At 45.0% G+C, this 18,065-nt stretch overlaps 2 protein-coding genes across 2 annotated transcripts in view; one reads left to right on the top strand and one right to left on the bottom strand.

Annotated features, from left to right (window-relative positions):
• The window catches only part of Sos (Son of sevenless), a 52,694-nt gene that overhangs the window by 29,694 nt on the left and 4,935 nt on the right, over nt 1-18,065 (top strand). Inside the window, exons 11-21 of the mRNA XM_050180644.3 lie at nt 733-850; nt 1,253-1,330; nt 1,738-1,947; nt 2,774-2,908; nt 5,049-5,205; nt 6,226-6,333; nt 8,562-8,717; nt 10,834-11,016; nt 12,482-12,599; nt 14,638-14,807; nt 15,783-15,899. Of these exons, the coding sequence (XP_050036601.1) occupies nt 733-850; nt 1,253-1,330; nt 1,738-1,947; nt 2,774-2,908; nt 5,049-5,205; nt 6,226-6,333; nt 8,562-8,717; nt 10,834-11,016; nt 12,482-12,599; nt 14,638-14,807; nt 15,783-15,899 (1,550 nt within the window). The remainder of the gene's footprint in view (nt 1-732; nt 851-1,252; nt 1,331-1,737; nt 1,948-2,773; nt 2,909-5,048; nt 5,206-6,225; nt 6,334-8,561; nt 8,718-10,833; nt 11,017-12,481; nt 12,600-14,637; nt 14,808-15,782; nt 15,900-18,065) is intronic.
• The window catches only part of BBS8 (tetratricopeptide repeat protein 8), a 47,100-nt gene continuing 40,118 nt past the window's right edge, over nt 11,084-18,065 (bottom strand). The window contains exon 11 of the mRNA XM_055071924.2: nt 11,084-11,449. Within this exon, the coding sequence (XP_054927899.1) occupies nt 11,441-11,449 (9 nt within the window). The 3' untranslated portion in view covers nt 11,084-11,440. The remainder of the gene's footprint in view (nt 11,450-18,065) is intronic.

Here is an 18,065-nt window from a genome sequence, read left to right as displayed (position 1 = left end):
CAATATTAGCCCATTAGTGGGACATATGTCGTGGCTTTCTTTGTCATGGAAGAATTTGGATAAATTTTCGGGCAGATGAAGTTCTGCATGGATTCTTCTGCTGTTGTTTTTAGTTGTTTCCTGCTTAGCATACGCTTTACCTATTTCGCTTTACCTATTTCATCATTCCGCAATACTTAAAGGAAGCAGGGAGTGCTCATTTGAGTAGCATGGGTCTGTGTGCATGAATTTTGTTTTTGAGCAAGCGCTTGACCCCCTGGTACCCGGTTGGGCTCTCGGGGGTTCAGAGCCCAACTAGGTACTGGGGTAGCAAACCGGACGCTTGTTTGGCTGACCTCCCTGCCTTTCCTCTGTTTACTCTCTCTCGCGTTCTCTCTCTGGGGCCGAAGTGGCCAAAAAATAAAACATCTCTGGTTAGGTTCCGTGGGGGGAGAAAAAGTTTGGAAACCTCTGCTGTAGACAGTTGCCACACGAACCATTCAGATAAAGCACACCCTTGCAGCTTTCTAAAACCTCTGTGTGAAGGGGCTTGGACTGAATGTACAAATGGCAGTAAGAAAAGAATGTGCAAACGAAATCAACCATTTCTCGAACCATTTAGGCTATTTTGTTGTGCTCTTCCTGGGAAGTCTACTAGCGGTTGTTATTTTGTCTATAATATTTTCAGTGCTGTCTGCGACTTAAAGGTGTTTTTGACAAGCTGTGCCTATTCTTCGTGCCTCCTTTTTGCAGAGCTCAAGTTTGCCTTCGAGATAGCACCGCGTGATGCTCCACACATTGTGCTTTTTGCCAAGAATGCCGAGGAGAAGAGCAACTGGATGGCAAGTCTTGTCATGCTAAACATGCGCAGGTAAGCTCAAGTTCTTTTGTCAGAAGCAAAACAATGCGTGCAAAGATGGTAGCCAGGGTTTCTGCACCGCTCGGGAGAGCCATAGCTCTGCATGTGACATGAAAGTTCAGAAGAAGTCTTGTCGATATGCAGCGAGTGATGAATATATGCCTCTAATAGATGTCAAATATAACAAAGGTGGTGGTGCATCTGGTGCAGCTTTATTATAATGAAGTTTGACTATAGTGTACAGCATGTGGCATGTACATTTCCGTATGCCTTTGAGGTACAAAATCATTTTAGTGCAGATTGCGAGTGTTTAGAAGGGAAGTCTCTAAAGATTGAGTATAAACAGGCAAGCATCTTGGCTTTACTGTGGAGTCGGCTGCATTGTGCTTGTTGATTTTTTTGCATCCTGTGCAGCATGCTGGAGCGAACCCTGGACAGCATCCTGTCTGACGAAGAGAAGAAGCATCCGCTGCGTCTACCCGAGAACTACAGGTCAGCAACTCCATTCTGACTTGCAATTTGGCTTGGTGGCATTTTTAGGCTCTGCCTTGTGCTTGGGTCTCATTGCCCCATCCACCGAGTGTGTTTCAAGAAATACCAGTGAACTCGGCGAATATATTCACACGTATTGACTCAGACCCTTGAGGGCTTGTAGTATGGCATACATAGAAACAAATCATAAAATAAATGTGGCAAATTCTGTGTTGCCATTGGTACGATCTTGTAACGTGAAAACAGAAGGAAGCACTTGTCTGTGAGGTCCAAGACTGCCTTCCTTGCTCTTGTATCATCTGTGCTGTGCACCCTCAAGAGGCCCCCCCCCCCCCCCCCCTTTATTTTAAAAAGTTTTTAATGATTTGCCATGCTCAACCGCCTCATTCTTGCCTCACTGTCTGCAGGTTCTCGCTGGAGGACTCCGAGTCCCAGGTGGTGCTGGAGGAGAGTAAAACGAATGCGGGCGTGCCACTCATCCGAGGCGCAACCCTTCTCAAGCTCGTGGAGCGGCTGACGTACCACATGTATGCGGACCCCATGTTCGTGCGCACCTTCCTCACCACCTTCCGGTCGTTCTGCCAGCCACACGAGCTCCTCGACCTGCTCTCTGAGAGATATCCTTTCTTTCTTTTCTCTCTCACTGCAGTTGACATTTGACCTTTCGGGGCACGCAATGTTGATATGCACAAAGAAAGCGCATCAAGTGGGCAGCACCGTGAGGCAAAGGAAAGTTGACCCTGCAAACATAGTGCGCTAAGTGCACTACACTATGCACTCAAGGTCGCGGGTTCACTCTTGGCTGCAGGAATGACTACAGCATTATTAGGGTGACTCGAGCAAAGAGAAGACAGCATTGAATCCAACAGCCCAAGCAACACACTGCTTGTTTGAAAGTGCTAAGACTATCAAGGTGTCTGTGCTTTAACAATGCAATTACCTTCATTGGCAGAGCAAGAATGGCGGTTTCACTAGGCTTGGACGCTTGTAACATTTAAAAAAACATAATGTGTTTTGAGAACTAGCGCCGACCCTTCATTGAGTACCGTAAAAACCGTACTATAGGTCGGGCCGGAATATAGGTCGATCCCCCAACTACACAACAGTGACAGTAGTTATTTAAATGCTGCTCGCATGCTCTTTTCGGATACTCCTGTCGGACAAGTGTCTTAGCTTAGTTACAAAATTTTGATTGGCATTCTCGCTTCAAAATGAAGCTGCAGCTGGAACTTCTGGCCTTGGTTACAACATGGCTGCTTACCAGATACATAGCCACAGTATAAAGCCCGGAATACTCCTTTGTAGAGTGGCTTGTATTGTTGGGACGACTTTTCTTTCTCTTAATAGCCATTCCATTTCTCGTAGTACCGTGTCAAGTGGTAACACTGCATCAGCAGTGCATGCTTGAAATTTGTGAGCATTTTCCTTAACGTGAATGTGCACGTTCGATATTCCTGAGCCTCAGGCTCCTCCCTTGGCTGAGCATGGCGAAGGAGCTGAAGCTGAAGCCGCACGTAACCTTCACCGAGAGTGCCTCAAGCGCTTCCGTAAGGAGTACAGCCAGCCGGTGCAGTTTCGGTAAGCAGTCGTGCACCTGTGCTAGAAACGTTTTATGACAGCCATTCTGTCTGTGTGGATAGAACTGTCTGTAGTGGGTTAGGGCTTGAACAGTGTTCAAAATCCTAGCGGGAACTCCATGCATAGACTGTAATACAATGAAAGACAGAACTGTTGCCGGTCACGAAAGAGGTGCATGTGTGTGTATATGTGCGTGCGTGCGTGTCAAGTGTTTTGCCAGCGGCCGGCTAGGCCATATAGAGAGCCCACTCGGCTGCAGTGGTTATATAGAATGCTTGAATGCAATGCAACAATGCCATTTGTATTCTTTTGTGCCTTCATAGGCAGGCCCCGTCTCTTCCTGCCCCCATGGAACACAAGTTGCAGTTGATGTGTGCTACGAAGTGAATGCACGCCAACTGTATTTTTATGGTGGTCAGTCAGTTCTTAGAAGCACGCTGTTGGTAAAGGGGCCCAGCAATAATTTCTAGCCTATTTGGTATGTGTACAGTGGAATCCCGTTGATACGATTCTGCATATGTTTTTTGGGGACATGTTTCTTTTTATTTTCCTGGCCAATGTCCCATAGGAGCAGTATATTTTCATATGGCCATTGCATCACATTTTCACCTGAAATTGAATAATATGACTGCAGAAGTGGGCTTTTACTGGTACTTCTAAAGCTCATAGCTTCAGATTCCAGTGCACTATAAGCTTAAGTAACATTCCAACAACCCACAAACAACTTGTTAAGCTTAACCTGGGCACACTGGAGGAAAAACACGCATGACGTGCTGCCAGCGGTAAAATGATGCTGAGGCAGTGAACCGCTGCTCGGTTAAGTTGGGGAACGGCAGCTTCTCTTTTTTTTTTTAGCTTCCAGAAAAACTTTCTTACGCATATGCAAAAGAAGAAAGTTCAGCACAAACTGACGAGTTATTATTCAACGTTGCTAGATAAAAGCACGTCGGCTGCCGTTCGTGTGGCGTCAAGGAATGCTGCTCTGCATAATGTGTTGTGCAGAGCAGCATCGCTCGACTCCACATGAACCTTTGCTATTGAGTTTTGCACCGAGTATGCTTATTTTCATACTTCTTTGAGCTTGCATTGGATAATACGATTTTTAGATTATAGGTTTTATTTCCCGTTTCCCTTGAAGATCATGTCAACGACACTCCACTGGATCTGGTTATAAAGGGCATCACCTAATGAATGCTATCCAGCAAGGAGTATTGAAGTGCCTTATATACAAGTGGAGTTACTGGCAGGCAAAACATTACTCTCCAACCTATTCATGGTTTTTGCCGCTCCTTCTTCCATGTCACGCACACTAAATGTTATAAAGTGACAAACCATTGATCCCGATTCCCCGTCCACTATATGTCACACTGGTTGTGTTCTACTTTTTATGCACAGTAATGCAGAAACATCCCTAAAATATCCTGATCTGCCAGCAACTCTGCCACAGACAGCATAATGAGTCGATGGAGCAACCTTTAGTAAAACGTTTGTGGAACAAGTAGCAGCAGAACGTTAGTATTAGGGCCAGGTATGTTGGCCAAACCAGGTCATATAGTGCAAAAATGGCAGAACTTGGACCCATAAAAATTGCAGAATGCACAGACTGGACCATTGTTCTAAATTGTGGTTTTATAGAAATGGCAACTGTGGCTTTATAATCACAGTTAGAGTGTAGTGCACTGTTTTTTTTTATATATATTTCGTTCATTTCGCACTGAAATAATGTGAGGACTGACTTTTATCAACATGAGGCACTAAAAAGGCTGCCACCCACATAACTGATTGCATGCGTGACTCTCATGAATTGCATTGTGAAATTGAAAACACGCAGTACATGGAACTGCATGTGTGTGCGTTTGCCCACAGATGTACCGATTAACATTGATTAAGATTGATTCATTACAGTAATGTTTTACATTTTAACAGGTACAGAAGTAGCACGATAGGTTGTCCTGAAGTTAACTGTCAGGGGACAACCCTGGCCCAGCATTGTTGCAGTATTTATCTGAAAATTTGCAAGAATGTGCGTCTCACATTTGCTCCGAAACGTGCACCATAGCTGCGTAGGCCAATCGCATCACTGTGTGTGTTGCAGTTACCAAAACATTTCCTCATTGTGGGCTTTGCCGTTGTGACGCAGAGTGCTGAATGTGCTACGGCACTGGGTGGACCACCACTACTACGACTTTGAGCGGGACCCCACCCTGCTTGAAAAGCTTCGTTCTTTCCTTGACCGTGTCAAGGGCAAGAACATGCGCAAGTGGGTCGAGTCCATCAACAAGGTCATCCAGCGAAGGGTCAGTGCATGGCTTTGCTTTGGCATGTTAGTGAAGCGGTTCAAGGTATTCAACATCTGGCAGATGTTGAATAAAGCTGAATTGAATTGAATTGAATTGATTGCACCTAAACTGCTGTTAACATGCTGAGGGGGCAATCGCTTGGAAGAGGAAAGACACAATTGTCACCACCCTGTCATCCTTAAAACTTTCGCTTTTTCAATGATGTGGATTTTTTGAAAGGAGTACTTGGTGGCATGATTTTTCGCCGATGTGTAAAGCAGGATGGGTTGGTCATTCATTCATGATAAGCACTTGTGATGCCTGCATTTCCCATTTCTTTTGTCCTTCTGTACACATGCATGTCGCTGTTTATGTAAGGTTAGACCCAGACAAACCTTGTACCAACTGCGACTGTGCACATTGGAAAGGCAGCAAGCGGCAGGGCACTAGCCATGGATCTTAAATTGAACACATCGATTGTTAAAGAAACCAAATGGCGGACATTTTATTTAAATGTGCAGTGTCGCACTTGTGGATGTCGTACATTCGCATAGACAAGTATACCTCTAGTTTAACATCGCGCCTTCACAATTGCAACTTGACACTGTGTGCAAGTTCCACATTGAAATTCAGGGTTCGATGGAATCCTGTCTGCTCGAGAAGAGGCCCAGTATAAAAAAAGAGAATGTTGATGAAGAACTAAAAAAAGAAACATATGGGGGAAAATTAACACCTTTCTGCTCGACTTCCGCACGAGAGCCTCGACAAGGCTTGCACAACAGCACCGAAATGTGTTGATGTAAACAAAAAAAAAATTAAAATAATGAGGTAACTTCAAAAAAAATCAGCCACTCTGGTCACAGCACCTTCTGAAAGGCAGTTATCAACTGCAACCAGGGCCACATGCTTGTTATCTGGATGCCTGGCTTTCTGCTTAGGCTCAGTGTCAGCTACAGTTTTGTGGTGGCGATGTGTGTGTGAGCGTATTTGTTCTGTAGGATTTTTCACACTGTTGTGTTACCACTTCATCGTTCGCAGAGTGAGCAGCTGGATGAACCCCGGGAGTTCACCTACAGCTATGAAAAGAGCCCGCCTCAGATTGAGTGGTACCTGTGCAGCACTCCGGACAAGTTTGACATTCTGACGGTGAGCACGGTCCACCCGGCATCACTGGGTACCTCAGAACACCTCACATTTGTCCACTGAATACTGTGCGCTGCAATCTCACAATATTAAAGGGGCCTTTCACCACTTCCTTCAGGGCCACAATTGTTGCTCTAGATCTATTCTCAGCATGTCAAAGTAAGAGCGAGAGGAATTCTGATTGTTAACACGTACAAAGCTACATTATCTGTTGTAGAAGCTTCAAAATACAAGCAACGCGAGAGTTCTCCCCGACTCAAATTTCTGCAGCTCTGGGCCAGTATATTGTGGTGATGCCTTTTTCTGATGCTAATGCCCTTCGGCATTTTTCGCATTCGTAAGTGGCCGTGTTTGACATTCCGCCCTAGGTGGAGCTTCACTTGACCACTCACAAACGACGTCACAAATTTGCAAATGGCCACTCGGGAAAGACATTAGAATTGGGAAAAGGCACTGCTATAAAATTGCGGCCCTGGATGCCACATGCTAATCCCCCAGTGACCTAGAACTGCAGGGCTCAATACAGCAGGGCATTGACAATACATAGCAGAAATTGTTAGGTCATGCTTGCCAAGCTTGCTGAGCTTTTTGTTGTCGTCACTTCTATGGTTACTACAGCTTCCATGTGGCTGTCATGATACTTATTGGGCAATAATTAAAATGGCTCTAAAATGTAATGTCATAGTCCTTTTTTTTTTTTGTCAGCAATATCATGCAAACCTAAATCACATATTACATCATTAATTAATGATCATAGTGTTGCAGATTGTCATCACGTCATCTGCACGGAGCGCACAAAATCGCCACATCCTAACGATGCTGTTGGTTTCGCCAGACAAACATTCTCAGGCTTGTTGCAGGATCCCTATAAGAATGCAGAGCTGCGATTCCCTCCACAAGCTGTCAGACCACAAGTTCATTGAACATGGTTGGCTGCATACTAGCAAAGGCCTTAATGCAAGATTTTGGCAGGAATACGCAATGTTTTACATAAATTTAGAGAGAAATTATGCAGGCAGCCGAGGACTTTGTCCTTCATGTAATTAGGTAACTGCGAGACATGTTAATTTGGAAGCTAATGCAGAAGCGGCGGCTCCGGAGGCTTAGTAATTCCTCGAAACACCTGTTGCATGAATGCGAAGTACTATTTTCAAATGAGACGGATTAACAACGGACATTTGGAAGTGATCTGGCAAAGTTCTGTCTCTGTGAAACTCCATAATTTGATTTGTAGTTGCCATCTCTGTAGCAGAATATCCGGGTTTTCAAGGATTCATGTTCGTCTTCATTACTGAGCAGAAGCAACTACGGTACTAGTCCTGCTGCTTCTGCTGCTTAATACACATTTTTAAAGATGTTTATTTATGGAATTGTGGTACATTCAACAGGTCACTGCTCCAGGGTGCTCTCGTAGTATGATTTACATTCGACCAATAGAAATCAAACACTCGAGACGCATTTGCCTGGTTCATTCAGAGTGCCTGGGCATGCTCCCACGTTCAACCTAGGAGTGCGACCGAGGTCCTACAGAAACTCCTATCATGTGGCTACTCCAGTTTCTCTGGGAGCAGTGAGCATATTCAGTTGGGACAGCTGTTCTCCGGCTCCTATTTTGATGGAGGGCTCTGCGTCACTGCAAACCGAGTTGGTGTATAAGAACAAGTCAAATGTACCATTAGATGCCAGAGGTAACCTCACTTTCTCTAACAAAAAAATTTTTGTTCCAAAGTAGCAGCAAGCACATATGGCCAATAACACACTACGTGTTTGGTTACTGTAAAGCCGGTTTGTAAGGCTAAAACATGTTGCAACTCCTCTTATAATGTATCTTTGAGTGGTGTTTGAATGCTCTTTATTGAGATCTAGTTCCTAAATTTATTGGGGTAATTTTTCTTTCTCTCTTTCTGTTTTGAGACTGGTTTAGTGGTATTATGCATGGTCGTTATCCAAGTGTACTAATGTTTCGTTTATTTTGGCGTCTAAGTGGTATTTGCATTACAGAAAGTATCAGTATTTTTGTCACCATTATGTTATGTTTTAGTTTGTTTTCACACTTCTGATTTTTCACATTATGCTCAAGCTGGTGATTGTGTCACGCCTTTTGCAATGTTCAAAAGTTTGGTGCTGTGTGAGCTGGCTGTCGAGGCATACTTCCAAATTATTTGCTTGGAGATAAGGTTGCATGGAATGGCTTGGACACTGACATTCCTCTGCACTCTTTGACCCACCAGCTCCACCCAATCGAGATAGCACGGCAGCTGACTCTGTTAGAGTTTGACCTGTATCGAGCTGTGAAACCGTCCGAGCTGGTGAATGCTGCCTGGACCAAGAAGGACAAACACAAGACATCGCCAAATCTCCTCAAAATGATCCATCACTCATCTAATGTAAGTTTCTCTATGTTTCCCGCACGTGCCAGGATTCTGTTTCTGTGTATGAGTGAGCTAACATTCATGATGATGAATGCGCTATTACCTCAGTTACTAACATTCATGTTTTGAGCTCGTACCAAATGCTAACAGGTCAGGCGATCTTATTCGACCTTTAAGTAGGATTCTCAAGTAGTTCTCGGGGATTCTCTAGGCTTTTGTCACTGTTTTAAATTTCTAAAGCGACCGCCAGTATCAACACTATGCCAACATGTGCAAAAATTGCATTGAGCTCCCTTCTTTAATCTGAGAACTAGTGCTATCGTATTTTTGGGCACATTTCATGAAACCCATCGCAACATATGCCATGCCAGGCAAATAAAATTGTGAAAAAATTGCCATTCTTAGTTTCTGTGGTTACAGCTTGCATAAAAGGATGTTTTAACAAAGCTTGTGCAGACAAATGTTGAATAACTGTAGATGGTTGGATTACCTTCCCAGAAGGCCTTCGATTTTAATTGCCTGCGATGAACAGTGTGGGTGTCATGTATTGTGTGTGTGTGTGTGTGTGTGTATCAGTGAAGCATTCAATCACAGGATCCGGCAATGAAACAGGTCAAAAGAAAGAGGCACATAGGAAAAGTATGGGGTTTTCCTGACAATTCCACTAAAACAGGCCTTCACTCTGACGGAGTCCAGTTCCCAGTCAAAACATCGTTCGAAGGAACGTATTGTGGGAGCTTTCTGCAAAGAAACTGCTGAAATACAGCAGTCAGTGAATTCTTCAGACTCTGAAGAAGACTGAACTTGGAGTCGAAAGCGATAGTCATATTACGAACAAAGAAAAGTACAAAAAAAAAAGGAAATGTGTACGCACTGTGGAGACTGTGGAATAGCAGTCCTTGTGATATTGGGTTTGATGTGTGCCACACTAGTGCCTTCCTACATCACTAGATGTGATTCTGCGTGACATTTGGTTTCCTCGCAATTCTCACGCTCACTTTTTGATCACGTTATTTCGGTGAAAAACCCAACTTCAAGGAGTGTAGTGAAGCCAGCTTTCTCTAGGATTAAACAATTTTCTGACTGTGTTTCGGACATTTATTTAATTTGCCTATTCATTCAAGCACATAGAAAAAATTAGCATTTTGTTAAAGTTTTTTTTTTTTTTCAGCTAACGCAGGAGGTAAAGAGTTAAAGATATGTGAAGTCAAAGCAAATAAGTCTAGCTGCAACACGTAACATTAGTTGCCTTGCTTCGGACGAGGAAAGAAAGACAACACGAACGCTTCAGTGACAACCTCAGGCACTGACACAATATATTTTTGATTTCACTCCCACTTACCTACAAAAGTTGACAAGATGCATGCGTTTTTGGCATAACACAGCTCTTATAATGCACAACTCAACTAGTGAAAATTAACTGATAACCTAAAGAAACTAAGGTGAACCTTCACCAGTTTGCAAACAGGCAGCTTCACGATCAGGTGTCTCATGAAACAGTAGGCTGTGGTTAAAAGAACTAAGAAAGCATGAAAATTTAGAAAGATACATAAATTCAAGATTAGACGAATCCATGTACTGCTAACCATCATTCCCATGGTAGTTGCACAATTGTTCAACTAGAGTACCCCCTTGTAATGTCCATAAGAAATTCTATGGCTGGTTCCAATTCTGACAAAGCCAGCAAAAAATGACAGCCTCGCGAAGACAACACCGAAGTCTAAAATTATGCAAGCTACTTTGTTGTTCAAACAAGCTGGCAACTGAGCAGAATGGTTGCAAATATGACTGGAAGGCAGTCTGCTCACGAGAAAACATAGTCACGCTTTCCTATGCACTCGGTGTAAGCTGCATTGTTTCTTCCATAGAATCACACACGAATAGAGCTAAAGAACTAGCAATGATCTGTGCTTTTCATGGGTTTTTCTTTTTGACGCAAGGTTGTGTCGAGTCGCAGAAACTACTTTCAGGCGTGTTCCGTTACTTGGGCCCAAAGGCGTTTTTCTTAGCTGTCCATGTAGACTGCCTCCAGTACTGTCTAGAATTGGAGCACGCCCTAGAGTGAGATATGTGGACCAGCAGCAGGTCCTTGGCCATGGAAATAGCAGGTTGTCGTTGTCGGTCCATGCAGTTTTCCTTCTGGTTGGAGCGGTGCATTGTGGAGTCTGAGAACTACGAGGAGCGGTTGGCTGTGGTGTCCCGCATGCTGGAGGTGATGCTGGTGCTGCAGGAGCTCAACAACTTCACGGGTGTCTTTGCTGTGTCCAGTGCGATGTCCAGTGCCTGCGTCCATCGGCTGGAGCACACATTCAACGTGAGTGAGCTGTAGCCTTGGGCGCAATGCAGCGTTCTTTGTTGAGCAGCGCGAGGGAAACTACAGGCAAAAGTGGCACCTCGTATTGGGCACACCTGGTGATGCACATGTGTGTCATTTCTTAAATTTTACTGCAGGGTCAAGTTAGGACTTCAGAGTCATCAAGCTTTATGATCACTTTGGAATTCTGCCGTTGACTCGTGAGTGACTGGGGCTTCTAAACATCTGAAGCGCAGAACAAAGTGAAAACACAGTTGTCAACCAATTCTTAAACTCGTAGTGAACCATGGAAATGTCCAAATAATTGGGCAACTTGAGAAGTGTTTCGTCAGATAAAATAATTTTATTTCGTTCTTCACACCAGTGGCATTAATGAACTTTCTTGGTGTGGTGCATCAGTAAAATAATCCAGTCGATCCCCGGTCTATCGAATCTGAAGGGGATCACAAAAAAGTTCGTTACATAGGTAATTCAATATATAAGATGAACATTTTATGCAAACATTTTTAGGGGGATATTACGGCTGTTCGGTGTACACAATTCGTTATAGTATGTGAGTTCGATATATCCGGGTTCAACTGCATCTACGTGAAATTTTCTGATGGTTGATGCCACAGATGTGCATCATTGTGACGACGAAAATTTCAGATGTCACATGTGCCCTGCACTGCAGTGGCAGTTTAGGCCTTCCTGCATAACATCAATTCAGAATTTTCTCGTACACCTGAGATCAACCTGCTCCATCCAGGAAACACACAGACTATGGTAAGCGCATACGTAATACTAGTCGTGGGCTGGTTGCCCACTGACCTGAACACTGCTTCTACAATCATCAGTATAGCCTGCGTGCATGACAACTGACCAGCCACCTGTTTCAACATATTATGAACAGCAAGCTTCCCACAATGTCTAGCCACCCAGGAGTCTTTTTTTCCCATGGCTTAGGCTAATAGCAGCACAGCTTGAAGAATGCTTCTGCAAGCTCAACAGTGAGGAAGGAGCCAGTGGTAGGAAGTATATTTCCCAGTGCTTGTTACAGAATTGAAAGAAGTTGCTTGTTACTCTGTGAAACATGTTTGTGCTTGAAGTGTATCTAAGCACTGAAGAAGCCATTGTGTTGCCTTGGCCGTAAGTGGTGTTTCTCTCTGCTTTTTAATTGACCACAAGCTGAATCAGTTTTTTGTGTGTACTACTGTCATATGCTACATATTGGGGGATAACCTCTAGAACACACTCTGGGTAGATTTCTGTCTGTTTATGAAAGTGCAAGACCCCTTTTATGCCATGTGTGTAAAATGTACTGAAAAAATTAGGTGCTTCCAGGGGTGGTGTCCTTGCTGGTCGGTGTTCACGTGTGGCTCATCACTTCTCATCTAGTAGATGTGTCCGCTCTCACTGATCACTTCGAGTGCTGCATGGAAATCCTTTAGAGGTTGACTTCATTTTGCTGTGCTGGTTGGTGCAGAGTATCAAGTGTAACCTGAAGAAGGCACTGGATGAGGCATTCGACCTGTATTCCGACCACTGCCGCAAGTACCAGGAGAAGCTGCGATCCATTAACCCACCCTGTGTGCCCTTCCTCGGTGAGACTGGCTTCCTCAGTGGGTCGTTCTGCACTTTGTGACGTTTACTTATGTAACAGGAATTGTACAGGGTGGCGGCAGTGTTGTGCATTCTGTTGTGCTTTTCCTCACGTGTCAGTTAGGCAGCCTGGGGCTGTATTTTGTAACCATCTGTTTTAACGCGAGAATGTTAAGGACCCCGTGTCGCAGAACAATTCGGTGCCTGCGTCGGCATCCAGCGTCGGATGTCGTTTCGCCAAATAGATTTTCGGACCACCCATACCCAGGCCCTCCATGTGTGGCGCAAGGAAGTTACTGAACTAATTGTATTTCTCAAGCTAAAATATGTAGAAAAATCATAAAGTATGAGTTACACACAACCTAGACATGGTAGCGTCGGATTGTAATTTTAATATACGGGAAAACATAATTCTGTTATGCGAAAACTCAAACAAACCCCTTTTCTAGCGTTTGTACCATTCATAGACCGGCCATGGCGTCCGCCATTTGCGCACGCCGGTGTGTGGATATCTGGAGTCCACAGAGTGGCGTGCCCGTTTCCTTGACATAAATGCCGCTCTCCTGTGCCGCGTCGCTGCCCACACAAGAGGCAGTGTTTCAACCAGAAAGCTCACCTTCGTGCATAGCGTTAGCCGCGAGCGTTTCCCAGTAAGCATTATCATTACATACGCAGCAGTTGCCAGGAGGCATGAGAAAAAATCGGGAATCTTTGAATGCTATCGCGTTCCACTCTTAAAGGTGAGGCTTAAGTGTCCTCAAAATTTTTACTTCCCGTTATGAGGTTAAAAATAATGGAAAATGAGATGGATTATTGTGTAATTAGGCCCCTGCTATAAATGAAAGGCTCATTCCACTGAGCTGCTGGCTTTCTTGTGCTGAAACTTTGCCCCGTGATGGACATCCAAAGTGTAGCATTTTGTTTAACCTTTTACCACATGGTGTATCACACGTGATATACACAGAACAACTTCCTCAAACTTAACAAGGGTAATAAGAAAGGAAATCTTCCGTATTTAACCTGAATCTATATTGTGCTTAGCAATGATAGCTGCTGTAGCTTCGTAAAAGCTCAAGTAAATTTTTTTTTTTTTTGAAATGTGTTTGACGGTAGCTTGTCACAAAACGGACAAAAAGTTAACAAATAGTTTATTTTCCAGAAGTCGTACATCTGTACGAACTGTGCAAGAAATATGGCATTGATTTCCTTATCAGCCACTGTGATGTTTTGAACGAGACATTTGGATGCGAGACTGTGAGGGAAGCTTTGATTGCTGTTTCATATGTTTGTTTTATTTCAGCGTGTTTCATACGTTATGCAGTTTTGTGGGTTAGAGCACAAGTTTGTTTCATTGTGAGAGGATACAAGCCGTGGCAATGTTCACGCAACTGCATGCTAACTTTAGCTCTTGTACATCAAACCTAACAGTGTAGTACGCCAACTTTTAATATGGCACTTTTACCATGCAATGTACTTTTAGTATGTTGTGCACACTCTAGCAGTAACATCACTCCCATCATTTTAGCATGGCTTTATACGCACACCGTGTATCGTTTTCGCGCTTTACTCATCGTGCCATAACATCCACTCAGTAACCTGGCGCGCTTTGATCAGATGCCACTTGTGAAAATAAATCCCACACATCATCTTCAGCTGCATTCTGATAAGTGCAGACATGGACCCAGGCGGGTACTGCATTTTGCTGCTCTATCACGGAATGTGGAGTGCTCAAAGCTTGCTACCGCTGGAGTGCTGCTCTTTTAATGCGTTCGCATTAGAAGTGTCAAAGCAGGGGGAAATGCTCTTTTAATGCACTAGCATCAGAAGTGTCAAAGCCGGGGAAGAAGTGTATGGAAAGCGGGTCACATGGTAGAAGTATGTATATATGTATATACACAGATGTGGCCAAAAAAAACTGCCTTGCTTTGTTCGTGTAGCATCGGAAATGAAAGTGACCTACATGGAAAGAGGTGCAACCTGATGCCAACGCGTTTACCTTGCATTCAGCGCTAAATCACCACTGATCTTTTATTGGTGCAGGCATGTACCTGACAAATATTCTGCACATTGAGGAAGGCAACCTGGACTTCCTTCCCAACCACGAGGGTCTCATCAACTTCAGCAAGCGCCGCAAGGTGGCCGAGATCACCGGCGAAATCCAGCAGTATCAGAACCAGCCGTACTGCCTCACTGTCCAGCCAGAGATACGGGTATGTACCCCTGTTGAACGGAGTGCATAGACTGTGTGTGTCTATGCACTTGCTTATTACATGTGCCAGTCATAGGAGCCAGAGGCTAACTGCTGCTTATTGAAGGAGGCAGCATAGTATTACAGTGTAAAAGTGCAGCCTGACAACAGTTGTATGCTTCTAATACAGAGAAGGAACCGTGGGAACATAACCTATAGGTTGCCACATTACAGTGTTGTTGACGTGATTGAGCAGCTTGAAAAATCAAGGCAGCTTTTAATCCAACTGCAATATTGTTGTGCTAAGTGATATACCTGCACTTAAACTGAGAGTACATGTTATTCCCTATTGCGTTTATTGCATTCCTCGCAAAGAAAGCCCCACCAGGAAAGGCTGCAAGAAATCGAACAGCATGAACATCTTGTTGAGCTTTTAAATTTTAAAGACTGTGGAAAGGTAAACATCACAAGATGGAAGAAGGTATTGCTGATTGGGAAACAGTGGGAAACGTGAATGTCCGTAATGACAGAGATCTTACAGGCATAGGTGAAAGCGGTGGCAAACATTTAAAGCATCGCCTGGAACAAGTCTAGACACCTGCCTACTTCGACATGCCTTCAACAACTCTACTTCACTTTGGGTTGCGGCAGAATGGGATGAAATTCTGGCCGATCTCGTAATGCAGGCATAGCGGAAATGCACTGTGCATGTTCTTTTTGCGCTCGTGTGGCTTTTTTTTTTTTTTTTTTTTTTTTTTTCATTTGGATGACATTGAAGGAAAGTTCTTAAAATTTTCTGACCATTCAAATTTGGTAGTCAGCCTAGAGTTGAGGCTGGCCTGCATTTGAATAAATATGGTACATGTCTAAGAAACAAAGCTGGAATTTCTAGGTCAAATCTTTATGGTGCAAAAATGTTTCACAACAGAATATCTGCGAATGCACACTAGGGATGGAATGGGCAATGAACTCTCCCTCTTTTTCTCCCATGTGGCAGCAATTCCTGGAGAACCTGAACCCGCAGGAAGATATGACGGAGAAGGAGTTCACCGACTACCTGTACAGCAAGTCACTGGAGATAGAGCCCAGAGGTTGCAAGCAGCCTCCCAAATTTGTGAGTGTCCCGTTGAGTAGAACACATGGATGGAGCCCTTGAAAGAAGGCCAATGAGATGCTACGAAGTGTAGGGTAGCTGCCATTTTTTGGCAAGTCCACCAGTTAGCTTGACTCAAGAGCTGTGCTACTTACTGCTAGTAGCCAGTGCTTCAGTCTTACAGTAAACCCTCGTTAACACGAACTCGCATATCTCGAAATATTGGTTAAGTCGAAAGTTTTCCATGCCGCGCCTTCCCCACCCATAGGTGTTATGTATTCGCACCCGTTTATCTCGAAGCATTTTTCAGGCGTAATACGGATATCTCGAAATTTCGACCGGGACAGCTGTAGGCAAAGGCCGTTACCAAAAGGTGATACAGGCTCCGCGCGAGCGCTTGGTTCCTACTAAAGTGCCGAACGCGGTCACGATCTAAGGGCGAATACAAGATTCCCGCAGATGCAGCCGTTTTCCGTCAACCACGTCAAGTAACCTTGGAAGCAGTCACGTGGTGTGCGCCGCTTGTGCGCGGGGGCTCATGGGTTTTATCGGGTAGTCGCGCCACCGCATTTCGCACGTGCGAACGTTATTGTGCGTGTGTAATTCTGTTAGTTGTTTGTTTCGTCGCGCTGTGCGCATGACGCGTTGACTGCGATGTTTTTTTGTGTTTGTGTGTGGTGAATGGTCGACGGACGACGACGATGTCCCGCCCCGAGCAGTGTAAGTCTCTGACGCTGGAGAAAAAAGTCTTGTTAATCAAGAAAGTGGAGAAAGTGGGAAGATCCAAAACAAGCATCGCCAAGGAATTCGGCATCCCCTTGTCGACGCTTTCGACAGTTTTAAAAAATCGGCAGAAGGTCTTTGATGGCTTCGAGCAAAGTTTTTCCAGCGAGCGGAAGCGGATTCGGGCCTCGAAATTCCCGGACGTCGAAGCAGCACTCATGCTGTGGCTCCGGAATGTCAGGGCAGCCAACCTTCCCGTGACAACCCAAATGATGGAGAAGGCAGACGCTCTGGCTTTGTAGATGGACCGCACAGACTTCAATTGCAGCAATGGCTGGTTTGAACGATTTAAAAAAAGAAATAACGTGGCCTCGAAGCCTATCCACAGCGAAAGCGGCTCTGTTGATGAAGGAGCTGCAGACACCTGGCGCAACCACCGCCTCGCTGAGCTGCAAAAGGCTTACGCGGACAAGGACATTTTCAACCTCGACGAAGCAGCACTGTTCTATAAGATGCTGCCTAGCCGCACATACACCCCGAAGGGAGAAGCGTGCTCAGGTGCTAAGCAGCGCAAAGATAGTGACGATACTTTTCGGAGCCAACTCCACCGGCGATGAAAAACTGCCGCTGCTTGTTATCGGTAAGTCGCTCAATCCAAGGTGCTTCCGAAATGCATGGCTCCCAAGAGATGCGACTTACCGCGCCAATAAAACGGCCTGGATGACTGCAGCGCTCTTTGAAGAGTATGTACGTGCTCTTCACCGCAAAATGGCAAGGGACGGCCGGAAAGCGTTGTTCGTTGTGGACAACTGCCCCGGCCACGGAAAAATCAACTTGGATTCAGTCACGCTGGAGTTCCTGCCTGCTAATATGATGTCCGTGCTCCAGCCGATGGACCAAGGAGTCATTGAGGTTGCTCGCAAGTTCTACAGGAAGAGTCTCCTGCACCGCATTTTGTGCTCTTACGACAGTGGTAAGAAGTACTGATTTGCTGGGTGCGGTCCACCTGATCGCCGAAGCCTGGCGACAAGTACGTCCATTGACGATTGCCAATTGTTTCGCGCACGCAGGATTTTCGCGCGCCGAGAAATCGCTCGAGCCAGACACTGACGAGTTCAGTGATTGCGATGAACTTTGCGACCAAGTCCGCAAAGCTGCCGGCTGCGCCAGCGATGCCGAAGACTGCGAAATCACCTTTGAAGAGTATGCGCTCTACGAGTCGGACGTGCCCGTTACCGGAATGTTGTCCGACGCCGACATTGTTGAAATGGCAGTGAATGACGGTGATCACGCTGGCGAAGAACCACCTAGAGAAGTGCCGACAACTGCAGAAACAAGGAACTTGCTACGTTTGCTCTGCAACAAAGTTGAATGCAGCGGCAGCGAACAACGGCTCATGCGGTGTGTTCAGCAGCTCGAGGACGCTTTTCTTGGGCCGAATGCCAACGCCAAGCAGGCAAGCAT

Source organism: Dermacentor andersoni, chromosome 7, assembly GCF_023375885.2.
Source record: "Dermacentor andersoni chromosome 7, qqDerAnde1_hic_scaffold, whole genome shotgun sequence".
NCBI classification, from domain to species: domain Eukaryota; kingdom Metazoa; phylum Arthropoda; class Arachnida; order Ixodida; family Ixodidae; genus Dermacentor; species Dermacentor andersoni.
Note: the sequence above shows the minus strand (reverse complement) of the source record. Positions and strands in the feature narration are given on the sequence as shown.